A 22,441-nucleotide genomic window follows, 5' to 3' on the forward strand; every position below is an offset into this window, starting at 1 on the left:
CAAGGTCTTGCTCTATCACCAGGCTGGAGGACAGTGGCTTGATCATAGCTCACTGCAGCCTCAAACTTCTGGGCTCAAGCAGTCCTTCTGCCTCAGCCTCCCCAGTAGCTAGGACAACAAGCACACACCACCATGCCTGGCCTTTTTTTTTTTTTTTTTTTTTTTTTTTTGACACAGGATCTTGCTGTGTTGCCCAAGCTGGTCTTGAACTTCTAGCCTCAAGCTGTCCTGCCACCTTGGCCTCCCAAAGTGCTGGGATTACAGGCATGAGTCACTGTGTTGCCACCTTTTTTTTTTTTTTTTTTTTTTTTTTTTTTTTTTTTTTTTTTTTTTTTTTTTTGAGAAAGAGTTTTGCTCTTGTTGCCCAGGCTGGAGTGCAATGGCACAATCTTGGCTCACCTCCCAGATTCTCTTGCCTCAGCCTCCCAAGTAGCTGGGATTACAGGCATCCACCACCGCGCCCAGCTAATTTTTGTACTTTTAGTAGAGATGGGATCTCACTATGTTGGTCAGGCTGGTCTCGAACTCCCGACCTCAGGTAGCCCACCTGCCTTGGCCTCCCAAAGTGCCTGGGATTACAGGCGTGAGCCACTGCACCCAGCCAAGTCTCTACTTTTTATCCTAACGTTCGTAATAGAACTCCTTTGACTCATTTTAAACCTTCCGCAGGTTCCTCTGGCAAAACCTTTCTCATCTGATTCATGCTGATTCTCTTGAAGATAAAATTTTAATGTTGTAAAATGCTAATTAAGTGTCACTTAAATTTTGAAAAGACTTCAGTGCTTTATTTATACATACATCTTTGCTATTCTAATTATTAATTAAGTAGATTAGGTAGTGAAAGCTACAAAATAGTCTGAGGGTCTCATAAAATTGGAGTAGAGGCCAAGCGTGGTGGCTCATGCCTGTACTCCTATCACTTTGAGAGGCTAGGGTGGGTGGATCACCTGAGGTCAGGAGCTTGAGACCAGCCTGGACAACATGGTGAAACCCTGTTTCTACTAAAAATACAAAAAAATTAGCCCGGTGTGGTGGTGCATGCCTGTAGTCCCAGCTACTAGTGAGGCAGGAGAATGGCCTGAACCCAGGAGGCAGAGGTTGCAGCGAGCCAAGATCGTGCCACTGCACTTCAGCCTAGGTGACAGAGTGAGACCCTGTCTCAAAAAAAAAAAAAAAAATGGAGTTGAGATGGAAGGCAATGAATGATACACCATTTTGTTTCCTCAGGGATTTTAAAATCAATATTCAGTCTCAATTATTTCTTTAAAACTAATCCAGAAAAGAGATTTCTTGAACAGTTAAATGATTAATAACATTTTAATCACCTTTGTTGAGCCTAATACTCTTACACAGTCAATGACGTAGGGCACTGTTCAAGGCCCCTGCTAACACGTGTCACTTGTATGTGAATTAGAAAATTGTAATTCTAGCTAGGAGTGGTGGCTCATCCCTATAATCCCAGCACTTTGGGAGGCTGAGGAGGGCGGATCACATGAGGGCAGGAATTCGAGACCAGCCTGGCCAATATGGTGAAGCTCTGTCTCTACTAAAAATACAAAAAATTGGCCGGGCATGGTGGCTCACGCCTGTAATCTCAGCACTTTGGGAGGCCAAGGCTGATGGATCACAATATCAGGAGATCAAGATCATCCTGGCCAATATGGTGAAACCCTGTCTCTACTAAAAATACAGAAAACTAGCCAGGCATGGTGGCACGTGCCTGTAGTCCCAGCTACTTGGGAGGCTGAGGCAGAAGAATCACTTGAACCTGGGAGGCAGAGGTTGCAGTGAGCCGAGATCACGCCACTGCACTCCAGCCTGGCAACAGAGCGAGACTCTGTCTCAAAAAAAAAAAATAAATAAAAATACAAAAAATTAGCCAGGTGTGGTGGCTCGCACCTGTAATCCCAGCTACTAGGGAGGTGGAGGCAGGAGAATCGATTGAACCCAGGGAGGCGGAGGTTTCAGTGAGCCGAGATTGTGCCACTGCACCCCAGCCTGGGCAACAGAGGGAGACTCTGTCTCAAAAAAAAAAAAAAAAAATTGGAATTCCCTTCCCTTACATAGATAGGTTCCGTGGCAAGTGCACACGACATGTAAGACAGAACTCAGCCTAGATTTCAGCCTCACTGACTTGTTCGGCCAGCCACCCTTGTACAAGGCACGGCTGTACGCAATAGCCCTAGCATTATGTGCTGTTTTCGTATAGCTACCCCTCAAGTTTTTAAATAACTGGAATAGTCCCCTTAGTGTTGGGGCTGGTGGCACAGAGGGATGGCAGAGAGAATGGAGCAGGTAGGTCATCTTTACCTACCTTTCACTACTTCTACCTCTAGCACATTCTAGTCCAAGCCTCTTCCGTGGCTTCTCACTGTTCTTTATACAATCGTTCCTTATACGATGGACTAGTGACCCTTTCAGAATAAAATACATGCGACTCTCTTACCCAGAACTTTCTGATGCCTTCTTATTGCACTTGGAATAAAATCTTTCTTTTCTTGATGTACAAGAGTTTACATACGTTTGTTTTGTTATTTTTTTTTTAAACTAACCCCCTAATCTTGTGTCCTACTGCTCTCCCGTCACTATATCCTAGCCTTCTGGGCCTCTTCATTGGTTCCCCTCTGCCTAGAATGCTCCTTCACCAAGATATGTGCATGGATGACTTTGTACTTCTTTCAGCAGCTGCTCAAATGTCATCTCTTTCAAGAACCTCTCCCCAACCCAACCACCCTATTTAAAATAGCATGTAGGCATGTGTACACACACACACACACACACACACACACACACACACCCCCCTGTCCCTTTTAATCTCCATATCCTACATTAGTTTTCTTCATAGCACTTAGCACAATCTGATATAAAACATATTAATTTATTTGCTTTTTGTATGTCTACCCTCATTAGAATATAACCTTCATGAAAGGAGTAACCTTGTTTTCTTTATTTCTTTGAGTTTGGCACTTAAAATAATGCTGAGCACATGGGAGGCTTTCAGTGGTACTTGGTAAATGAATGATACTGCATTACTGAGGTGAATGTACTGTCTTCAGATTAGGAATAGCTGTAATATCAGTACCAATCAACTCTTGCTATCAACACATATTAGGTAATGAGTTTTTCTCACATATAAGGTACGATATGGGGGGGGCGCGGTGGCTCACGCCTGTAATCTCAGCACTTTGGGAGGCTGAGGTGGGCGGATCACGAGGTCAGGAAATCGAGACCATCCTGGCTAACACAGTGAAACCCCGCCTCTACTAAAAATACAAAAAATTAGCCGGGCGTGGTGGCGGGCACCTGTAGTCCCAGCTACTCAGGAGGCTGAGAATTGCGTGAACCCGGGAGGTGGAGCTTGCAGTGAGCTGAGATCGCGCCACTTTACTCCAGCCTGGGCGACAGAGCAAGACTCCGTCTCAAAAAAAAAAAAAGTGGAAATATCCCTAGTGGAAATAATCCATCTGTTTTACATATTTACGGGCTATTTCAAAGCTTTTGTTCATTCAGATGAGAAAAATGTCTTCAGTTGTAGCAGAGCTGTTTATTTGCTTTTCCTTGTAGCAATTTGCTGGGTCTGTCAGCCATTACCCTGGATAGTTGCTGGCAGCCCGCCCGCTAGTATCGGAATTCATTATAATTAGCAGAAGAGAGTGCCTGCAGCACACTCTGATATTATGGCAGCAACAGGATTTAGGAAAAGCAAGTCTGGGTCCATCCTATGAGATAAGAAAGTAACCTGCTGCTTTTCAGGCAACAAGGAGTCAGAAGCCAGGGGCACCCGGCCTCTGTAGACAGGAAGACTACATTGGAGCACAAATGGAAAGGTCCAGAAAGAAGCAGTCCTCTTATTCTTACTGGGTTCTAGGTTGGGATCACTAATATGAATTACAAGTAAAACCTTGAAGCATTTTAAATCCACCTCTGAAGGTAGCAAGTATCTATTTGAGAAAAGAAATAAAGGTGCTTCCCTTGTAAAGAAGCACTTTAATATTTGCTTTTATGTATTTATGCTTCAAACAGGACCAAAATATTGATAGTAATTTTTCTTATGTTTGGAAACCTGACCTAAATTAGCCCAAATTAGTACAATTACTCTTTGGTATAATTACCAGATTATATTTTGTTGTTGATTAACCCCTCCACTTACATGTCTATTTGAAAAATGTTGGCCGGGCGCGGTGGCTCACGCTTGTAATCCCAGCACTTTGGGAGGCCGAGGCGGGCGGATCACGAGGTCAGATCATCGAGACCACGGTGAAACCCCGTCTCTACTAAAAATACAAAAAAATTAGCCGGGCGTGGTGGCGGGCGCCTGTAGTTCCAGCTACTCGGAGAGGCTGAGGCAGGAGAATGGCGTGAACCCGGGAGGTGGAGCTTGCAGTGAGCCGAGATCGCGCCACTGCACTCCAGCCTGGGCGACAGAGCGAGACTCCGTCTCAAAAAAAAAAAAAGAAAGAAAAATGTTTTAGCAATTTAATATAGCCTCTCACATGAAGATATTTTTTGATATTCCATTAGGCTTTTCAAAGGAGCAGTTATTATTTTAGCTTGTCCTGTTTTTTTTTTTTTTCTACACTATTAGTGCTATTGATTTCCTTCCTATTTTTAAGATTATTTCAGAAACTGTAGTGTGTCATTTCTGTAATCCCAGCACTTTGGGAGGCTGAGGCAGGAGGATCACTTGAGCCCAAGAGTTTGATACCAGCTTGGGCAACATAGGGAGACCTCATCTCTACAAATAATAAAATTATTATTTTTTTAAATAAAAAAATTAGCTGGGCATGGTGGCACATGCCTGTGGTTCTTAGCTACTTGGGAGGCTGAGGTAGGAGGATTGCTTGAGCCCGGAGATCAAGGCTTCAGAGAGCCATGATTGCACCACTGCATTCCAGACTGGGCGACAGAGTGAGACGCTGTCTCAGAAAAGAAGAAAAAGATTAAAAAAGAAAAAAAGAAATTATGTGGTTGGTTACTTTTTAATTATTTTAATTTTCAAATTTGTTGTAAGTAAATGTAGTGGGCATAAGAGGTTTACTCTTTTTTCTGTACTTTTACTTCGCATCGATTTTAAGAAAGATCCATGTATGTATAAAGGAATGCCAATTGTTTTTTCTGCTTGTTTTCCTCATATATCTGTTCTGACTCATTAATTGTATTATTCAAATCTATAGGTTCTGTTTTTCTGTTTTTAAAAATTATATAAGGAAATTATAAATTCCATTTTCCTTGTTTATAAGCAAAGTAGCCTGCAATGAAGTTGACCCTCCCTGTGTGCCCCTCCCCACATCGTCTTTTTCCCAGCAACAGTCATTGCTGTCAGTCTGTTGTGTCTCCTCAGGCCTCCTTAGAGCTATCTTTATTTATATGTGTAAACATCCAAGGGAGTGGTGATTGTTTTCTGTTCTAATTTTTGCTCTAATGATACTGTTTCTAATTCATTCTTTTTATGCATGTTTTTATTCAGGACACAGTAAGTTTATTAGAAATACAAATGCAGAAGCATTTTATTTTCACTGTCATACCTCTGACCTCTCTGTAGTCTACTTTGTTCATCTTCATACTTTTTGCTGTTAAATCTTGTCTACCAGTTACATTCTGGGTTTGATTCAGTACCTGGCTTTCCTTTTTGTAAGGATTTTTAGCTTAAATTGTTAAAATGATTTATTGATGTCTGTTTGTAGGATGCTGAAGAAGACCATGAAAGAACACATCAAATGGTTTTACTGAGAAAACTTTGTCTGCCAATGTTGTGTTTTCTGCTTCATACAATATTGCACAGTACTGGTCAGTATCAGGAATGCCTACAGTTAGCAGATATGGTATCCTCTGAGCGCCACAAACTGTACCTGGTAAGTTCTAGAGCATTGTAGTTTTAAATGTTAATAATTTGATATGCTCTGTAGTAATATTAATTTTGTGAAGATATGTTTACATTTGTAATTGTTCTTGGATTTTCTTAAATAGTCCAGTTTTAATGTTTTAATGTTTGTACTTTTTTCCCAAAATGTGTATATATTTGTAAGCAGTTAGAAATATATAGACTGACTCTGAGAATTCGCCTTGAAATTCCCGAACCACTCTAATTTACTAGCCTCTGGCTACATAAATCTTAAAGAGGAATTTCTTCTTATATGAAGCTAATCAGATTGATTAGGTAACTAAGTTCATACTTGTCTACTTGTCTTTGTTCTCATTCTTATTTCTCTTTTTAAAAATCAGGTATTTTCTAAGGAAGAGCTAAGGAAGTTGCTGCAGAAGCTAAGAGAGTCCTCCCTAATGCTCCTAGACCAGGGACTTGACCCATTAGGGTATGAAATTCAGTTATAGTTTAATCTTTGTAACCTCACTAATTTTCATGATAAATTTTTAATAAAATATACATGTTATTAGTAATTTTTTCTTTTGCATTACCATGTAAAATTGAGACATTTGAATTTTGTACTTTTCAGAATATTATCGTGACACTTTGAACATGTAGGTATATCAGCGTTTCTCTGTGTGCTTATTAATAAAACCACATAAAAAATAAAATTTTCTGTTTTTACAAATTCCAGGATTGTCTCTTTATCATGTAATAAGAAAATTAAATTTTCTATTCTAGTTTTTTCTGTAATCATAAGCATTCTGATATTTTAAAATCATAAAGATGATGGAAAGTAGATTTATTTTTAAGCCAGGTACGTAATTTTTTATTTATCATAAAATTTAGTATTTTTGAATATAAAAATTAAGAAGATGACTATAACAAGAATTTTCTAACATGCTATTATTATTTTAGTTATTTTGAAGACATTTCTAGTTTAGCTTTCATTTAGCAAACTTCCTATCAAAATAAGAGAATATAAAGACTTAGTGTAGTACCTAGAACACAGTAAGCACTGAATATATTGGAGATTACAGATCCAGCTCTTCTAATAGGGGAAATACTATAAGTACATTTAAAAGATGTCATTTAAAAATACAAGTAGTAGCTGGGTGCAGTGGCTCACGTCTGTAACTTCAGCACTTCGGGAGGCCGAGGCAGGCAGATCACCTGTCATCAGGAGTTTGAGACCAGCCTGGCCAACATGGTGAAACCCCGAATCTACTAAAAAAGTACAAAAATTAGCCGGGCATGGTGGCAGGCACCTGTAATCCCAGCTACTCAGGGGAGGCTGAGGCATGAGAATCTCTTGAACCTGGGAGGCAGAGGTTACAGTGAGCCGAGATCACGCCACTGCACTCCAGCCTTGGGGACAGAGCGAAACACTGTCTCCAAAAAAAAAAAGAATTACAAGTAGTCTGAGCAGGAAGAACCTATCTCCAGCTGAAAAGACTCTCAGGAAGTAGTATTGGGTTGGGGTTTGAGTAATGCACTGAATTTGCAAAGGCAAAGAGTGACACAAGAAGGATGAGGCTCTATAGATTAAGAAATCTGTATGAGCAAGAAATGATAAATGCTGGGCATTATTATGAACCAACAAATACACCAAATAGGCTAGAGTGTAGGGCTTATAAACAGGAGACACCTAAAAGAATGTGATTCTAATAGAAAACAGTAATTCCCTAAACTTGCTAATCATCTAAGGAATTTCTTGAATATGTATTTATAGATGCCACCCCTAGAGACAGCTGGTTTGGGAAGCCTGAGATGGGATCATAGAATTTGATCAGCTCTACATTATGTGCTTTTTTTTTTTTTTTTTTTTTTTTTTTTGAGACGGAGTCTTGCTGTGTCGCCCAGGCTGGAGTGCAGTGGCGCAGTCTCGGCTCACTGCAAGCTCCACCTCCCGGGTTCATGCCATTCTCCTGCCTCAGCCTCTCCGAGTAGCTGGGACTACAGGCGCCCGCCACCACGCCCGGCTAATTTTTTGTATTTTTAGTAGAGACGGGGTTTCACCGTGGTCTCGATCTCCTGACCTCGTGATCCGCCCGCCTCGGCCTCCCAAAGTGCTGGGATTACAAGCGTGAGCCACCGCGCCCGGCCCATTATGTGCTTTTTTTTATTGTTGTTTCTCTAAAGAATTCATCTTGTCTTCCTGTTTTCTTTATTCCTACTAATAGGCAAACGATTTTTACAGCTCATGCAGTCCTGTAATCATGATTATTGCTATGCTGCTTTGCAAAAAATAAAAACAAAAAATTCATACCAAAACAAATACAGACTAGATTTGGGGTGGGGAGGGGAAATAAGTGAGTTTTGTTACTTGCAACAAACTATATATATAGAAACTTTGTACAACCTAGGGTGACTATTTCCAAAGACTGTTACCTATTTGTTGAACAACAGTGGAAAACTACTTAGCCTAAATGAGGAGGAGGAATACTGTATGCTTCCATCGTAACCGTATGTGGGTAAATGGACAAGGTCTGTCATCTATTTAGGAACTTGTTTTGCATGCCCCCCACTCTGTATTCATCTTTTGTTGTGCCTTGTTTTTTGAATGTACTTTAAAAACAACAACAGAAACCCACTAAGGTTGTGGAATTACAAAATTCCTTTAACCTTAGACTCTTAATTAGGATGCCCTCACATGGACTTGTTTTTAATTTTTATTTATTTATTTATTTATTTATTTTTGATACAGGGTCTTGCTCTGTCTCCCAGGCCGGAGTGCAGTGGCATGATATCTCACTGCAAACCTCCGTCTCCTGGGTTCAAGTGATTCTCCTGCCTCAGCCTCCCTAGTAGCTGGGATTACAGGCGCCTGCCACCATGCCTGGCTAATTTTTGTATTTTTAGTAGAGACGGGGTTTTGCCATGTTGGCCAGGCGGGTCTCAAACTCTTGACCTCAAGTGATCCACTCGCCTCGATCTCTCAAAGTGCTGGGATTACAGGCATGAGCCACTGCACCCGGCCAGTTGGACTCCTTTGAGCCCTTAGGGAGTCAATGTGTGTGTTGCTGCTTATTTAAATATAGTTCAGTTGGAGCCCCAAGAGTGCCAATGTGCTCCTTAAAATTCCCAAATGCCTCTGTCTTCCTGAACACCAGAAGTGGTGGGCACCTGAGTGGGAAATTTCAGGCAACTTAATTTAGTTCCTCAGTGCCTAGTCTTGAAGAACTGGGTTTTCATTCTAGAGAAGAAACTCAGGGAAGGGCGTGTTTCCTATCACAGGTTCACATACTAATTTTTAAAAACTTTTCTTGGTGTGACTTATGCCAAGGAATTATGAAGACTTTTTCCTTGAGTATTGCATGAAGGCTACAAAGTTGGAACAGGCATGTCCTGGGTGTGAAAGTTTTAATTTCCCTACCTCATTTATTTATTTAATTTAGAGATGAGGGTCTCACTATGTTGGCCAGCCTGGCTTCAAACTCCTGGGCTCAAGCAATCCTCCCACGTCAGTCTCTCAAATAGCTGGGACTACAGGCCCACGCCACCATGCCCTACTTCCTCATTTATTTTATGTTTTTTGTACCACAGTCTCTCTCTTTTTAATTTTAAGACTGCTGAATTAATCCTAGACTCTGTCTTAAAACTAAGAATTGACGTATTGGCAGGAACAGCTGGACATTCAAGATGTTTTTGTGATTCCTTTTTTAAAAATCACCTTTTGTACCTGTAATATCTACAATATATAATCTTTCTTTATCGACTTAAGGAGGAAGGAGAAAGGAAGAACTTGACTTCTGTGTGAAGGACCTTACTGCAATGTCGATCAAGACTTTACTCAAAGTTGTATCTCTTAGTCATTGCACCTGACCTGATCCAAAACATATATATATATATTTATATGCACCCCTAGAGACAGCTGTATATATATACAATTTTGCCAGGTTATGCGTTTTTTTCTCGAGTTGTAAGTGAACACAGTAGCACTTGTTTACATTGTTAAGGGGACATCTTTAGAGAACACATTTTCTCACTGTTGAGCTAATAATGTTTTGTGAATGTGTGATCTAAGGAAAAACCCTTGTAGTTATACCCGATGATGCTGTCTGTTGGAAAGTAAATTTTGAATGTCTTTTTCCAAAAATAAAAAATAAAAGTATGCTTTCAATAAGTTCTTTCCCCTCTCTGGCGAGGGCTAAATTTGCTCAGCATTTAATACGTAAAATTGGCTAACAGTGTCTGCACAGCCAGAGAGAAGTTGTCTAGCAAATCGGGTCAATGACGCGCAGGAAACAAAACTCAAGAAAGGGGTCCTAGATTGGTCCAGTCAGGTAGGCGTTAGGTGACCAAGGGGGTCGGGGACCCAGAGGATAGGACCCAAAGACGCAAGCGTCGCGCGCCCAAGGCTCAGCGCGCCTGCGCAGGGTAGCGGCCGTTCAGCCCGCGGCTCGGTGGCGGAAGTACGGGAGCCCCGAGTCACGTGGCTGCTGGCGGAGATGGGCGGGGCGTGGGACGTGCTGCCGCGTCCTAGCTGGCTTACGGGGCGGCGGCGGGGCGTGTGTCCTCTGTTAATAGCGCTACTCGCCCGGAGTTGATCTGTGCATGCCACTCCTGGGTCAGACGGTGAGGTCGGCGTCTGCGAGGACGCGGCGGTGGAGGAGAAGGGCAGCCGGAGACAGGCCGGGCGCCCCTTCGGAGGCTAGACGGCCCCGGCTTCGCGGGGATCATGGCATCGCTGGTGGACCGAGTGCGGGGCCACGGGCGAATCGCCGCAGGGCTCCTGTTCAACCTGCTGGTGTCCATCTGCATTGTGTTCCTCAACAAATGGATTTATGTGCACCACGGCTTCCCCAACATGAGCCTGACCCTGGTGCACTTCGTGGTCACCTGGCTGGGCTTGTATATCTGCCAGAAGCTGGACATCTTTGCCCCCAAAAGTCTGCCGCCCTCCAGGCTCCTCCTCCTGGCGCTCAGCTTCTGTGGCTTTGTGGTCTTCACTAACCTTTCTCTGCAGAACAACACCATAGGCACCTATCAGCTGGCCAAGGCCATGACCACGCCGGTGATCATAGCCATCCAGACCTTCTGCTACCAGAAAACCTTCTCCACCAGAATCCAGCTCACGCTGGTGAGTAGCTTCAGCTTCCCAAGGCGCCGCTCTCCCGACCCACCTCCTGCACTGGCCCGGGAAATTCGAACGCACAAATCCACAAATGAGTCATCTGCGGGCATGTGAACTTTTAGGCTTATTTTGGGGAGGGGGGAAAAGGCCATCTTGTCAACCCAGAAGAGTGGGCTTGTGTGAGTTTTAGTAGCTGCCATTTGATGGAAATCGTTAAATGCTGTGATCGATAAGAAAAAAAGCTGTATTGGGTGGTACAGTCCATTGTTATCAGAATATCTGCAAAAGCTCAAACTGAAAAACAGCCTTTCTCCCCCAGGGGAATCAAATCGTGTATGATAAAACGTGAAAAGATTTAGCATAAAGTAGGTCTCAAAACGTCTGCAGCACCATACTGCAGAGCTGTCTACATCTTTAAATAAAAGGAGGTGGACTCAATTTTAGCACTTAGTAACTTATTATATTTAAGATCTTTTTCTATTTTTTTCTTTCTTTCTTTCTTTTTTTTTTTTTTTTGAGACGGAATTTTACTCTTGTTGCCCAGGCTGGAGTGCGATGGCACGATCTCGGCTCACCGCAACCTCCGCCTCCTGGGTTTAAGCGATTCTCCTGCCTCAGCCTCCCGAGTAGCTGGGATTACAGGCATGAGCCACCACACCCGGCTAATTTTGTATTTTTAGTAGAGACGGGGTTTCTCCATGTTAGTCAGGCTGGTCTCGAACTCTGACCTCAGGTGATCTGCCCGCCTTGGCCTCCAAAAGCGCTGGGGTTACAGGCGTGAGCCACCGTGCCCGGCCTTATATTTAAGGTCTTTATGCTTTTATTGTTTTATATTTATGCTTGTGCTGTTTAGACGCCAGTTTGGGGATCCATTTACTCACTTTTGTATTCATGTGGTATTTTCTTGCAAAGTGCAATATATTTACCACAAATTTAAAATGGAATTAAATGTGAATATCAATATAGATTTGTCATATTTCACGTTTAGGAAATAGGATTAACAACCAGTTTTCCCAAGTCAAAAAAGAAAACATTTATACAGGTTCATTGTTTCCCAGTTATGTGTTTATCATTAGCCTTGTAAGACATTGTGAAAGGACTACTAAATTTTTGTCTCTTGAATTTAATCTGAACAACATTTACCTCTTTTTCGTTACAGATTCCTATAACTTTAGGTGTAATCCTAAATTCTTATTACGATGTGAAGTTTAATTTCCTTGGAATGGTGTTTGCTGCTCTTGGTGTTTTAGTTACGTCCCTTTATCAAGTGGTTGGTAATTTTTTTTTTCTTTATGTGCCTTTTTAGCAGATTTCATAAATTTTGAAGCTGTATTCCAAGGTTTAGAAAATACAGTATAGAGACAATAGACTGTTGGGAAGAAAGCGTAATTGCGTAAGTTGTCTGACTCAAGGTGAAGAGAAGAAAGGAGACAGAGAAACTTGGGTGTGTGATGCTCACCAAATCCCTACCTGTTTGTAAGTGTATAATATCCATGCTTAACAGTCTCAGCTTGGGGTGAAGTTATTTTCTGGGAAATCTTTACAAAATACGTAGTAAGACTTTTTACTTCCTAAGTTTGTTATGTTTTCTGTTTAGTCTTTACTTTTAACATTGTTGTGAAGGAGTGAGTGTACTTCCAGAAGTCTGAACGGTAATGAAAAATTTCAGATTTTTAGATGTTTTTGCCTCAAAAATTATACTGCTGTTACAACTTGTTTATTGGCTTTTAATAATTTGTCTAATATAGATTATTATAATATTATTACTATAATAGAGTAATTTATATTAATGAATATTTTTGCATTTGTGCAAGCACAGTGCCTTGCCTATAACAGATATTCATTAAAAATGTGTTCATGGATTCACTTACTTCATTACCATAAAATCCTAACAAGTATGGTTTTTGATTCTTATTTAGTGGAGAAAAAATAACTTGCTGTAGGGGACAGTGAAACAATATTCTCTCTATACTGAAAACCTTGGTCTGGAAATTCTGGGTGTGCCTGCATGGGGAATCAAAGCCAAAATGTGTAACCAATTTTACTTTTTTCACAAACATCCACTAGTTATAAACTAAGGCTTTCTTGTTAGAAATTTTAGGAGTTCAGTAATAGAGCCCTGGCATCTTAAACATTCTAGTAGTGATCATGTCAGAGACAGTGTTTGAACATATTCTGCAGGGAAATACATTTTCTAGTGGCAGAGAAGCAGTTTAAATAAAAGAAGAGGCTAGTGAATATTCCTATTCATCTTTCTTGTTAAATGCTCTTGTTTTTGCCTAGTATAGGCAACTTATTAAACGGAGCAAGAAATTGTACTCCTTATACGTAATGGATTCAGAGTACTCACTATCTCTGTCACTATCACCATTTTTGTTCACACAAGTCTCAAAATTGCTATAGATTAGAATCAAAGGATTCCATATCCCTAAGGTAGATATTTGAAATGAGATTGACCAAGGAATGATTGTAGATTAATGGACAGTTTCTTATCAGTAAATGGTAAAGGTACTATTACAAAATAGGTATATTCCCAAAACATTCCTCTTAAAGAAAGTTGTATCTGCCCACAGTATCTTGGGATAATTTCTATGTTGTTTCTCTTATACTGCTGGAGACATTAAATGGAGTTAAAAGACAAGTGACCAGCTATTAGCTTGAGTTGTAGAAAGATGGTTGACTCATTCATTCATTCAGCAGACATCTTTTCTGCATTATGTTCACCCTTGAGGATACAAAGATGAAAAGCAGCTACAGTCCAGCAGTGTAGAAACACAAGGAGACAGCTGATCACAGTAGCATATGTACCCCAAGGTAGGAGGAAAGTTCTGAGGAACACCAAGGAGGAAGTGGCAGCTCTAAAAGAGGGGCGGTGAGGTAAGACTTTATGGAAAAGTTAACAATTTAAATTGAATGGCACACAGAAATGAGCTCAGCAGGGAAGGACAGCTGGTCTCTTCCTTGCAGTGTGCGTGCAAGTCTGGAGCATTTTTGGAGAACTTGATTTGTTTGGTGAGGCTAGGCAGTAGGTGCATTGTGAGAAGACAAGGCTGAGGAGTGGGTGAGACCAGATGTCAGGGTGGTGAAGCCATGCTAAGGAAGTATATCTTTATTGAGCACGTACCAGGAGAGGAGTTCAGACAGGGACTGACTTGATCATTCCCCTGTCTTTAGAAAAGTAACTGATGGCAATGAAGGGTGGGTAAGAGGGAAGGAAGGGTGAAAGGCAGAGCAGTCAGGAACCTACCTGTACTTCACGGGACAGGCAGGAAGGGCCTGGGCTAGGGCAGTGGAAATGGACAGGGAAAGGTTAAAAGGCACTCCAGGGGCGTTTTGGAGAACATAGGAGAACCTGACTGACTGTGAGAGTGAGGAAAGTAAGGCTGTGATCCCTGAGGGAGATTATATCATCAATTATTGGAACCACACAAGAGGAGCCCATTTGTAGAAGAAAGGCACCAGTTGATTTTAAACAAGTTCCTGCAGATTATATAAGTAGAGATGGCCAGGAGACTGTGGCCAATATAAGGTTAAGGATGCTCAAGGGATGAGGGAAGAGCAGTAGATCTCAGCAAATAGTAAAAGACATCAGTCAGGGTGATGAAAGAGGAAGGCAGACGTCTGCCTTAAAAACTGTAAGTGCAGGAGGCAGTGAGGGAGGAGTACAAACCAGAGGGTAGTTCTTCCAAGCAAAACTTGCAGGTTTTGCAAAGAGGGCTCGCAGGAAGGGCCACAGGGAGTCTGGACATGGCCATGGAGGTCATGGTGCCCTTAGGAGAGCATTAGAGGGGTGGCGGCAGGAGCCAGGCTGTGCTGCATTGAGGGACAGTGGAGGCCTGAGAGCCCCTGCTGTTCCAGGCAGTCCTGTGGTGAAGACACGCGACTGCCCGGAGAGGCTGCAAAAGGAAAGGGGGGTGAGCACACACCCTCTGTATCCGTTTTTGCTCGCTGCTGCGCCCCGAGGAGCAGGCGGCAGAAGAATCAGTTCTTTGTCCTTCATATTCACAGAGGACTCTTAGTTAAAGCTGGCAGGAGTATGGTTCAAATTCCCTGCTCTTCTATTTTTGTCTTGATGAATTTCTATAGACTTAGAGTTCATGTAACAAGATACCCAGACCTACAGGAACAAGAAGTATGTAGAAGTCATTCAGAAGCCTAGCTGTTCTTGCCAGATCTGATCCAAACAGTCCTGTTAAAGCTTCTTCAAAGCCTCTTTTTCAGTTATATTTGTGAAGCATTTTGTGGACGAATGGGATTTGAGGTCTTGAGATGTTGTTTCCACTGAATGGTATGGTATTTTAGGGTTAGTGATTATCCAGTGTATCTAGGTGTATTGGTGGGGGATGAGGAATAGTATCCACAGAAAAGTCATCCAGAGAGAGGAAAATTTCTTCTACCATTGATTGGGTTTTCCAAAGCAACTGACAAGACCACATACCTTTTCAAGCCACACATATTGGCAGCCATCTCTAACCTGCCCCATGCCCCATTGTCATCATGTCCCCCCAACCTCTGTCTTCCTTTGTTTTTTTGTTTTTAGACAGAGTCTCGCTCTGTCACTGAGGCTGGAGTGCAGTGGCGTGATCTCGGCTCACTGCAACCTCCGCCTCCTTGGTTCAAGCGATTGTCCTGCTCAGCCTCCCGAGTAGCTGGGACCACAGGTGCGTACCACCACGCCCGGCTAATTGTATTTTTAGTAGAGGTAGGGTTTCACCATGTTGGCCAGGCTGGTCTCGAACTCCTGACCTCAGGTTATCTGCCAGCCTTGGCCTCCCAAAGTACTGGGATTACAGGTGTCAGCCACTGCTCCTGGAACCCTGTCTTCCATTTTTAAAATTTTGCCATTTTTAGAAAGAAATGAAGTCCAACACTGCATCTGTATTCCTAATCACCTGAATTTCCATTTCTCCCTTATTTTCCCAAGATCTTTTATCCTTGTAGGCCCTTATATGCATTTATTTTTCCCTATTTACTAGGATCAGGTAGAAGGAAATAGAGGGCTTTTCTCCTCCTTCTAAGAATTGAGAAGAAGCTAGATTATCAGAATTAAATTTATAGAGCTATTTTCATCCATGGTGCTTAAAGGGCATTCATATAGCTTACTGGTCTTTGAAATCTTGTAGAATAATTAGACATTTTATCTTCCCCTACTCTATACCCCACATTCCCATCTTTGTGACTCTAGTTGTTGCATCTTTGATTATGTGATACTATTTCTTTTGTGCCAGACACATTTTATCTCCTAATTTTCAGTGGGTAGGAGCCAAACAGCATGAATTACAAGTGAACTCAATGCAGCTGCTGTACTACCAGGCTCCGATGTCATCTGCCATGTTGCTGGTCGCTGTGCCCTTCTTTGAGCCAGTGTTTGGAGAAGGAGGAATATTTGGTCCCTGGTCAGTTTCTGCTTTGGTAAGTTCTAATTGATTTGATATCTAAGAAACAGTATAATAATAACTCCTCCATTATTAATGTAATTTTTAGTTTTCAGAGCACTGTGTCCAATCCATTTTCACATATATCTTCATAATCACCATATAAGGAGGTAAGGTAAGGATTCTTTTTCAGATGAAGAAATTGAGGCACACAAAGGTGAAGGGACTTGCCTAGAGTGAGGCAGCTACTCAGTGGCAAAAGCAGGACTATAATTAATGTCTTCTGATGCCTGGTTACTGTTCTGACCATGTCAAGCTAGAGCCCACAAATAATTTGGACATTTAGATTAAGTTAAATTTTTTTACAATGAAAACATAGCTTTATAATCACTATATCGATTTTGAACATATGTAAAAATATAAAGAAAGTGAAGGGGCCAGGAACAGTGGCTCACTCCTGTAATCGCAGCACTTTGGAAAGATGAAGTGGGCAGATCGTTTGAGCCCAGGAGTTTTAGACCAGTCTGGGCAACATAGGAAGACTTCATCTCTACAAAAAATTAAAAAATGGGCAGGGTGTGGTGGCTCATGCCTGTAATCCCAGGACTTCGGGAGGCTGAGGCGGGTGGATCACTTGAGCTCAGGAGTTCAAGACCAGCCTGGCCAACATGGCGAAACCCAGTCTCTACTAAAAATACAAAAAAATTAGCTGAGGCTGGGTGTGGTGGCTCATGCCTGTAATCCCAGCACTCTGGGAGACCAAGGCAGGCAAATCACCTGAGGTCAGGAGTTCAAGACCAGCCTGGCCAACATGGCAAAACCCCGTCTCTACTAAAAATACAAAAATTAGCCAGGCGTGGTGGCGCACACCTATAATCCCAGCTACTCAAGGAGGCTGAGGGACGAAAATCGCTTGAACCCGTGAGGCAGAGGTTGCAGTGAGCTGAGATCACACCTCTGTCTCAAAAAAAAAAAAGGAGCTGGGTGTGATGGCATGCTCCCTGTAATCCCAGCTACTCAAGAAGCTGAGGCACGAGATTTGCTTGAACCTGGGAGGTGGAGGTTGCAATGAGCCAAGATTGTGCCACTGCACTCCAGCCTGGGCCACAGAGCAAGACTGTGTCTCAAAAAAAAAAAAAAATCAAAAAATTAGCCAGGCATGGTGGCACATGCCTGCAGTCCCAGCTACTTGGGAGGCTGGGGTGGGAGGATCACTTGAGTCCAGGAGGTCAAGGCTGCAGTGAGCCAAGATAGCACCACTGCATTTCAGCCTGGGCAACAGAGTGAGACCCTGTCTCAAAAAAAAAACCAAACCAAAACAACAACAACAAAAGAAAGTGAAGGGCCCCTGGAACCCTATCATACTAAGGTAATTACCTTTACCATTTTGGTGAGGATCATTTCATGGATCTCTTTTGTATAAACACATAGGTACACATGCATGTGTGTATAATTTTAGATATGGAATGATATCATAGATGCTATTTTTATTGCGGATTCCTCTTCCCCAGCCTTCCTAGCCACACACTCTTCCACATTCCATTACCCCCTAATCCGTGCCCCTTGAAGTCATGTTAACTTTCTAAGTGCTTGTTCTTCCGTATTTTTCTCCATGCTGTAAATATCCATATAAACACACACACACACACACACACACACCAATTAAACATCTATTTCTTTTCTTTTTTTTTTTTTTTGAGATGGAGTCTCGCTGTATCGCCCAGGCTGGAGTGCAGTGGTGCAATTCTCAGCTCACTGCAAACTCTGCCTCCTGGGTTCAAGCGGTTCTCCTGCCTCAGACCCCCGAGTAGCTGGGACAACAGGCGCACATCACCACGCCCAGCTAATTTTTGTATTTTTAGTAGAGACAGGGTTTCACCATCTTGGCCAGGATGGTCTCGATCTCTTGACCTCGTGATCCACCCGCCTCGGCCTCCCAAAGTGCTGGGATTACAGGCATGAGCCAGCATGTCCAGCCACATCTGTTTCTTTGACAAAAGTGGAATCCTATTACATATGCTTTTCTGTATCTTGTTTTTCTGACTTAATAATACCTCCTGAAAATCTCTCCAACGCATTCTTTTCAGGGTCTGTTTTGTTGTTGTTGTTTTTGTTTTGAGACAGAGTTTCACTCTGTCACCCAGGCTGTAGTGCAGTGGCATGATCTCTGTTCACTGCAACCTCCACCTCCTGGGTTCAAGTGATTCTTGTGCCTCAGCCTCCCAAGTAGCTGGAATTACAGGTGTGCGCCACCACGCCTGGCTAATTTTTTTGTATTTTTGGTAGAGACGGGGTTTCACCATGTTGGCCAGACTGGTCTTGACCTCCTGACCTCAAGTGATCCACCCACCTCCGCCTCCCAAAGTGCTGGGATTACGGCCGTGAGCCACTGTGCCCAGCCAGTGTCTGTGTAATAGCCCTGCTGCATATTCACTTTTTTCCCAGTTCTTTACCACTGTGAACAATATTGTGATAAACATCCTTGTACATCATGTGTTCTCATGTACTGATACCTTTTTTCCTATGGAAATGAGTCCCAAGAGTGGAATTGGCAAATCAAGGGATATGTATTTTGGGGACTTTTATGTTTTAGAGACAGGGTCTGGCTATGTTGCCCAGGCTGGCCTCAAGCTCCTGAGCTCAAGTCATCCCCCCAACCTCAGCCTCCCAAGCAGCTGGGACTAATGCTTTGGGGACATCTTAAGTTAGAATGTATAATCCTCCTATGTCTTAGTCAGTTCAGGCTGCTATAACAAAACTACAATGGACTGGGTGGCTTAAACAACAAATACTCATTTCTCACAGTTCTGAAGTCTGGAAGTCTGAGATCAGGCTGCCGGTATGGTTGGGTTCTTGGTGAAGGCTCTTTTCCTGCTTTATAGATGGCAGCCTTCTTGCCATATCTTCATCTGACAACAAGGAAGAGGAGAAGCAAGCTCTCTTGTATCTCTTATCATAGGGACTAATCCCATTCATGAAGGCTCTACCCTTATGCCATAGTCACCTCCCAAAGGCCCCACCTCCCAATACCATCACATTGCAGGTGAGGATTTCAACATAGGAATTTGGGGGGGACACAAACATTCAGTCCATAACAACTTACTTATCATGAATTCCTGCTTCCCCCAAGAGTTTGCACAACTCTTGGAACACAGTCAGTGGGAATGTTTTTTTTTGTTGGTTGCATCAATTTATCAAGCACCTATATAGCCCTTAGTCTCTTCCCAGCACTGTTCCAAGCACTATGTAAATATTAACTTATTTAATCTTCATAACTTTATTAGGTTGATGCTATACTAATACTATTTGTATTAGTCCATTTTATGATGTTATAAAAGAATACCTGAAACTGAGTAATTTATAAAGAAAAGAGGTTTATTTTGGCTTATGGTTCTGCAGACAGTACAAGAAGCATTAGTGCTGGCTTCTACTTCTAGTGAGGGCCTCAGGAAGCTTACAGTCATGGTGGAAGGTGAAGGGGGAGCAAGCATGTCACATGGCGAGAGAGGGAGCAAGAGAGGGGGCAGGAAATGCCAGTCTCTTTTAAACAACTAGCTCTCATGAGAACTAATAGAGCAAGAACTCACTCATTACCCTGGGGAGGGCACCAGGCCATTCATGAGGGATCCAGCCCCATAACCCAAACACCTTCTACTAGGCCTCACTTCCAACATTGGTGATCAAATTTCAACATGAGATTTGGAGGGAACAAACATCCAAACTATATCATCATTGTTACTATTTTTACTGATAAGGAAACCGAGAGATAGAGAGTTAGTAACTGGCTCGCAATCCCACAGCTAATAAGCAGAGCCACAATTTGGATACATGCCTTCTGGGTCCAAAGTCTGTGTTCTCCAGTGCTCTGCTCTGCTTCCCCTAAGTAGACCAGTAGTTGTTTCAAATTTATATATTTTACCATATACACTTTTTTCTAAAGTAGAGGTCATTGGACCATCTATCAGATAATATTTCCACTTTGCAAAAGTCCTAGCCATTCTGGTTATCTGGTTTCAAACCATTGCAGCCTAGAGACCTTATACTACAAGGAGAGAGGATTTTTTTGGTAGCCTTCTAACAGGTTTTAAAATGAGGACAGCAGCAGAAAAGCCATTTAAAAAAAAAAAAAAGGCAAAGAAACCAAGACCACAGCAGGCTGAGGCCATTTAGTGTGAGGGAAAGTCATCTTCATTCCTTAATGTCTCTAGGAGGCATCCTTGACTCAAAGTAGGGCATTGTGTCAACTAACTTTTTTTTTTTTTCCATATGAAGCCAGCATTACCCTAATACCAAAGCCAGGAAAGGACACAACCAAAAAAGAAAACTAAAGACCAATATCCTTGATGAACATAGATGCTAAAATCCCTAACAAAATACTAGCTAACTGAATCCAACGACATATCAAAAAGTAATCCACCATGATCAAGTGGGTTTCATACCAGGGATGTGGGGATGATTTAACATACAAAAGTCAATAAATGGGATACACTATGTAAACAGAATTAAAAACAAAAATCACACGATCGGCTGGGTGTGGTGGCTCACGCCTGTAATCCCAGCACTTTGGGAGGCTGAGGCGGGCAGATCACGAGTTCAGGAGATCGAGACTAGCCGAGACCATCCCGGCTAACACGGTGAAACCCCGTCTCTACTAAAAATACAAAAACAAAATTAGCTGGGCATGGTGGTGGGCGCCTGTAGTCCTAGCTACTCGGGAGGCTGAGGAAGGAGAATCATTTGAACCTGGAGGATGGAGGTTGCAGTGAGCCAAGATCGTGCCACTGCACTCCAGCCTGGGTGACAGAGTGAAACTCCGTCTCAAAAAAAAAAAAAAAAAAAAAAACAGAAAAAGATCTCGAAGGATGTATGCCAAGATGTTAATGTGTGGGTGGTTGGGATTATAAGAATTCTTTATATTATTTTTGCTTTTCTTTATTGTCTGATTTACAATAATAATAATGCATATGTATACTTTTTCTTTAGATTAATAAGAAAAATGAACCTGGAAATTCACAATCACAGAAAGGATGTTATTGCAGTATTTTTCGTTGATTCTTGTGGAAAAAATTACGTTTTTTCTAAACACTGTTCATTCTGCTTTTTTACTTGGAATTCTTACTGTCTCCCAAATTCTCTTTCTTTTTTTTTTTTTTTGAGATGGAGTCTCACTCTGTCACCCAGGCTGGAGTGCAGTGGCGCGATCTCAGCTCACTGCAAGCTCTGCCTTCCGGGTTCATGCTATTCTCCTGCCTCAGCCTCCCAAGTAGCTGGGACTACAGGCGCCCGCCACTGCGCCCAGCTAATTTTTTGTATTTTTAGTAGAGACGGGGTTTCACCGTGGTCTCAATCTCCTGAACTCGTGATCCGCCTGCTTCGGCCTCCCAAAGTGCTGGGATTACAGGCGTGAGCCACCGCACCCGGCCCTCTCTTTCTAATCTCATTTATTAATGGTTGATATTTGAATTTTTTAAAATGCCGAATGAAATGTATCTTTGCTTGATGATTATGATTGCAGTGCTTTGCATTAATGGTTCTTTTGGTTTATTTGTAGCTTATGGTGCTGCTATCTGGAGTAATAGCTTTCATGGTGAACTTGTCAATTTATTGGATCATTGGGAACACTTCACCTGTCACGTATCCTTTTCATATAACTTACAAATGCATCATCTTTTATATTTTCCAAAACTTTTACATTCATTGCCTTATTTGAATCTCACACTAAGTATTGCACGGCCTAAATTGAGTAGAGAGAGTTATTTTTAGCCTTTTACTGTATCTTTACACACTAAAGGATTTTAAAGAAATATGAACTGAAGGGGCGAGTGTGGTGGCTCACACCTGTAATCCCAACACTTCACGAGGCCGAGGCGGGTGGATCGCTTAAGGCCAGGAGTTCAAGACCAGCCTGGATAACATGGTGAAACCCCGTCTCTACAAAAAATATATAAATTAGCTGGGTTAGGTGGTGCACACCTGTAATCCCAGCTACTGAGGAGGCTGAGGCACAAGAATTGCTTGAACTGGGGAGTCGGAAGTTACAGTGAGCCGAGATTATGCCACTGTACTCCAGCCTGGGCAACAGAGCAAGACTCTGTCTTAAGAAAAAAAAAGAAAGAAATATGAACT

At 42.3% G+C, this 22,441-nt stretch overlaps 2 protein-coding genes across 7 annotated transcripts in view; both read left to right on the top strand.

Moving 5' to 3' along the window:
* The window catches only part of NUP107 (nucleoporin 107), a 57,451-nt gene extending 50,936 nt beyond the window's left edge, over positions 1 to 6,515 (top strand). For all 4 annotated transcript variants that reach the window (XM_032170695.2, XM_058426099.1, XM_032170697.2 and 1 more), the window contains 2 exons: positions 5,685 to 5,852; positions 6,223 to 6,515. In XM_032170695.2, coding sequence (XP_032026586.1) covers positions 5,685 to 5,852; positions 6,223 to 6,330 — 276 coding nt within the window. In that variant the 3' untranslated portion in view covers positions 6,331 to 6,515. The remainder of the gene's footprint in view (positions 1 to 5,684; positions 5,853 to 6,222) is intronic.
* A 3,827-nt stretch (positions 6,516 to 10,342) lies between these two features.
* The window catches only part of SLC35E3 (solute carrier family 35 member E3), a 29,417-nt gene continuing 17,318 nt past the window's right edge, over positions 10,343 to 22,441 (top strand). For 2 of the 3 annotated variants that reach the window (XM_058425447.1, XM_032170698.2), the window contains exons 1-4: positions 10,421 to 10,946; positions 12,100 to 12,210; positions 16,194 to 16,352; positions 21,867 to 21,949. In XM_058425447.1, the coding sequence (XP_058281430.1) occupies positions 10,545 to 10,946; positions 12,100 to 12,210; positions 16,194 to 16,352; positions 21,867 to 21,949 (755 nt within the window). In that variant the 5' untranslated portion in view covers positions 10,421 to 10,544. Of the gene's footprint in view, positions 10,947 to 12,099; positions 12,211 to 16,193; positions 16,353 to 21,866; positions 21,950 to 22,441 lie in introns of all 3 variants that reach the window. The other variant, XM_032170699.2, reaches the window with a different exon arrangement.

Source organism: Hylobates moloch, unplaced genomic scaffold, assembly GCF_009828535.3.
Source record: "Hylobates moloch isolate HMO894 unplaced genomic scaffold, HMol_V3 SCAFFOLD_12, whole genome shotgun sequence".
NCBI lineage: Eukaryota > Metazoa > Chordata > Mammalia > Primates > Hylobatidae > Hylobates > Hylobates moloch.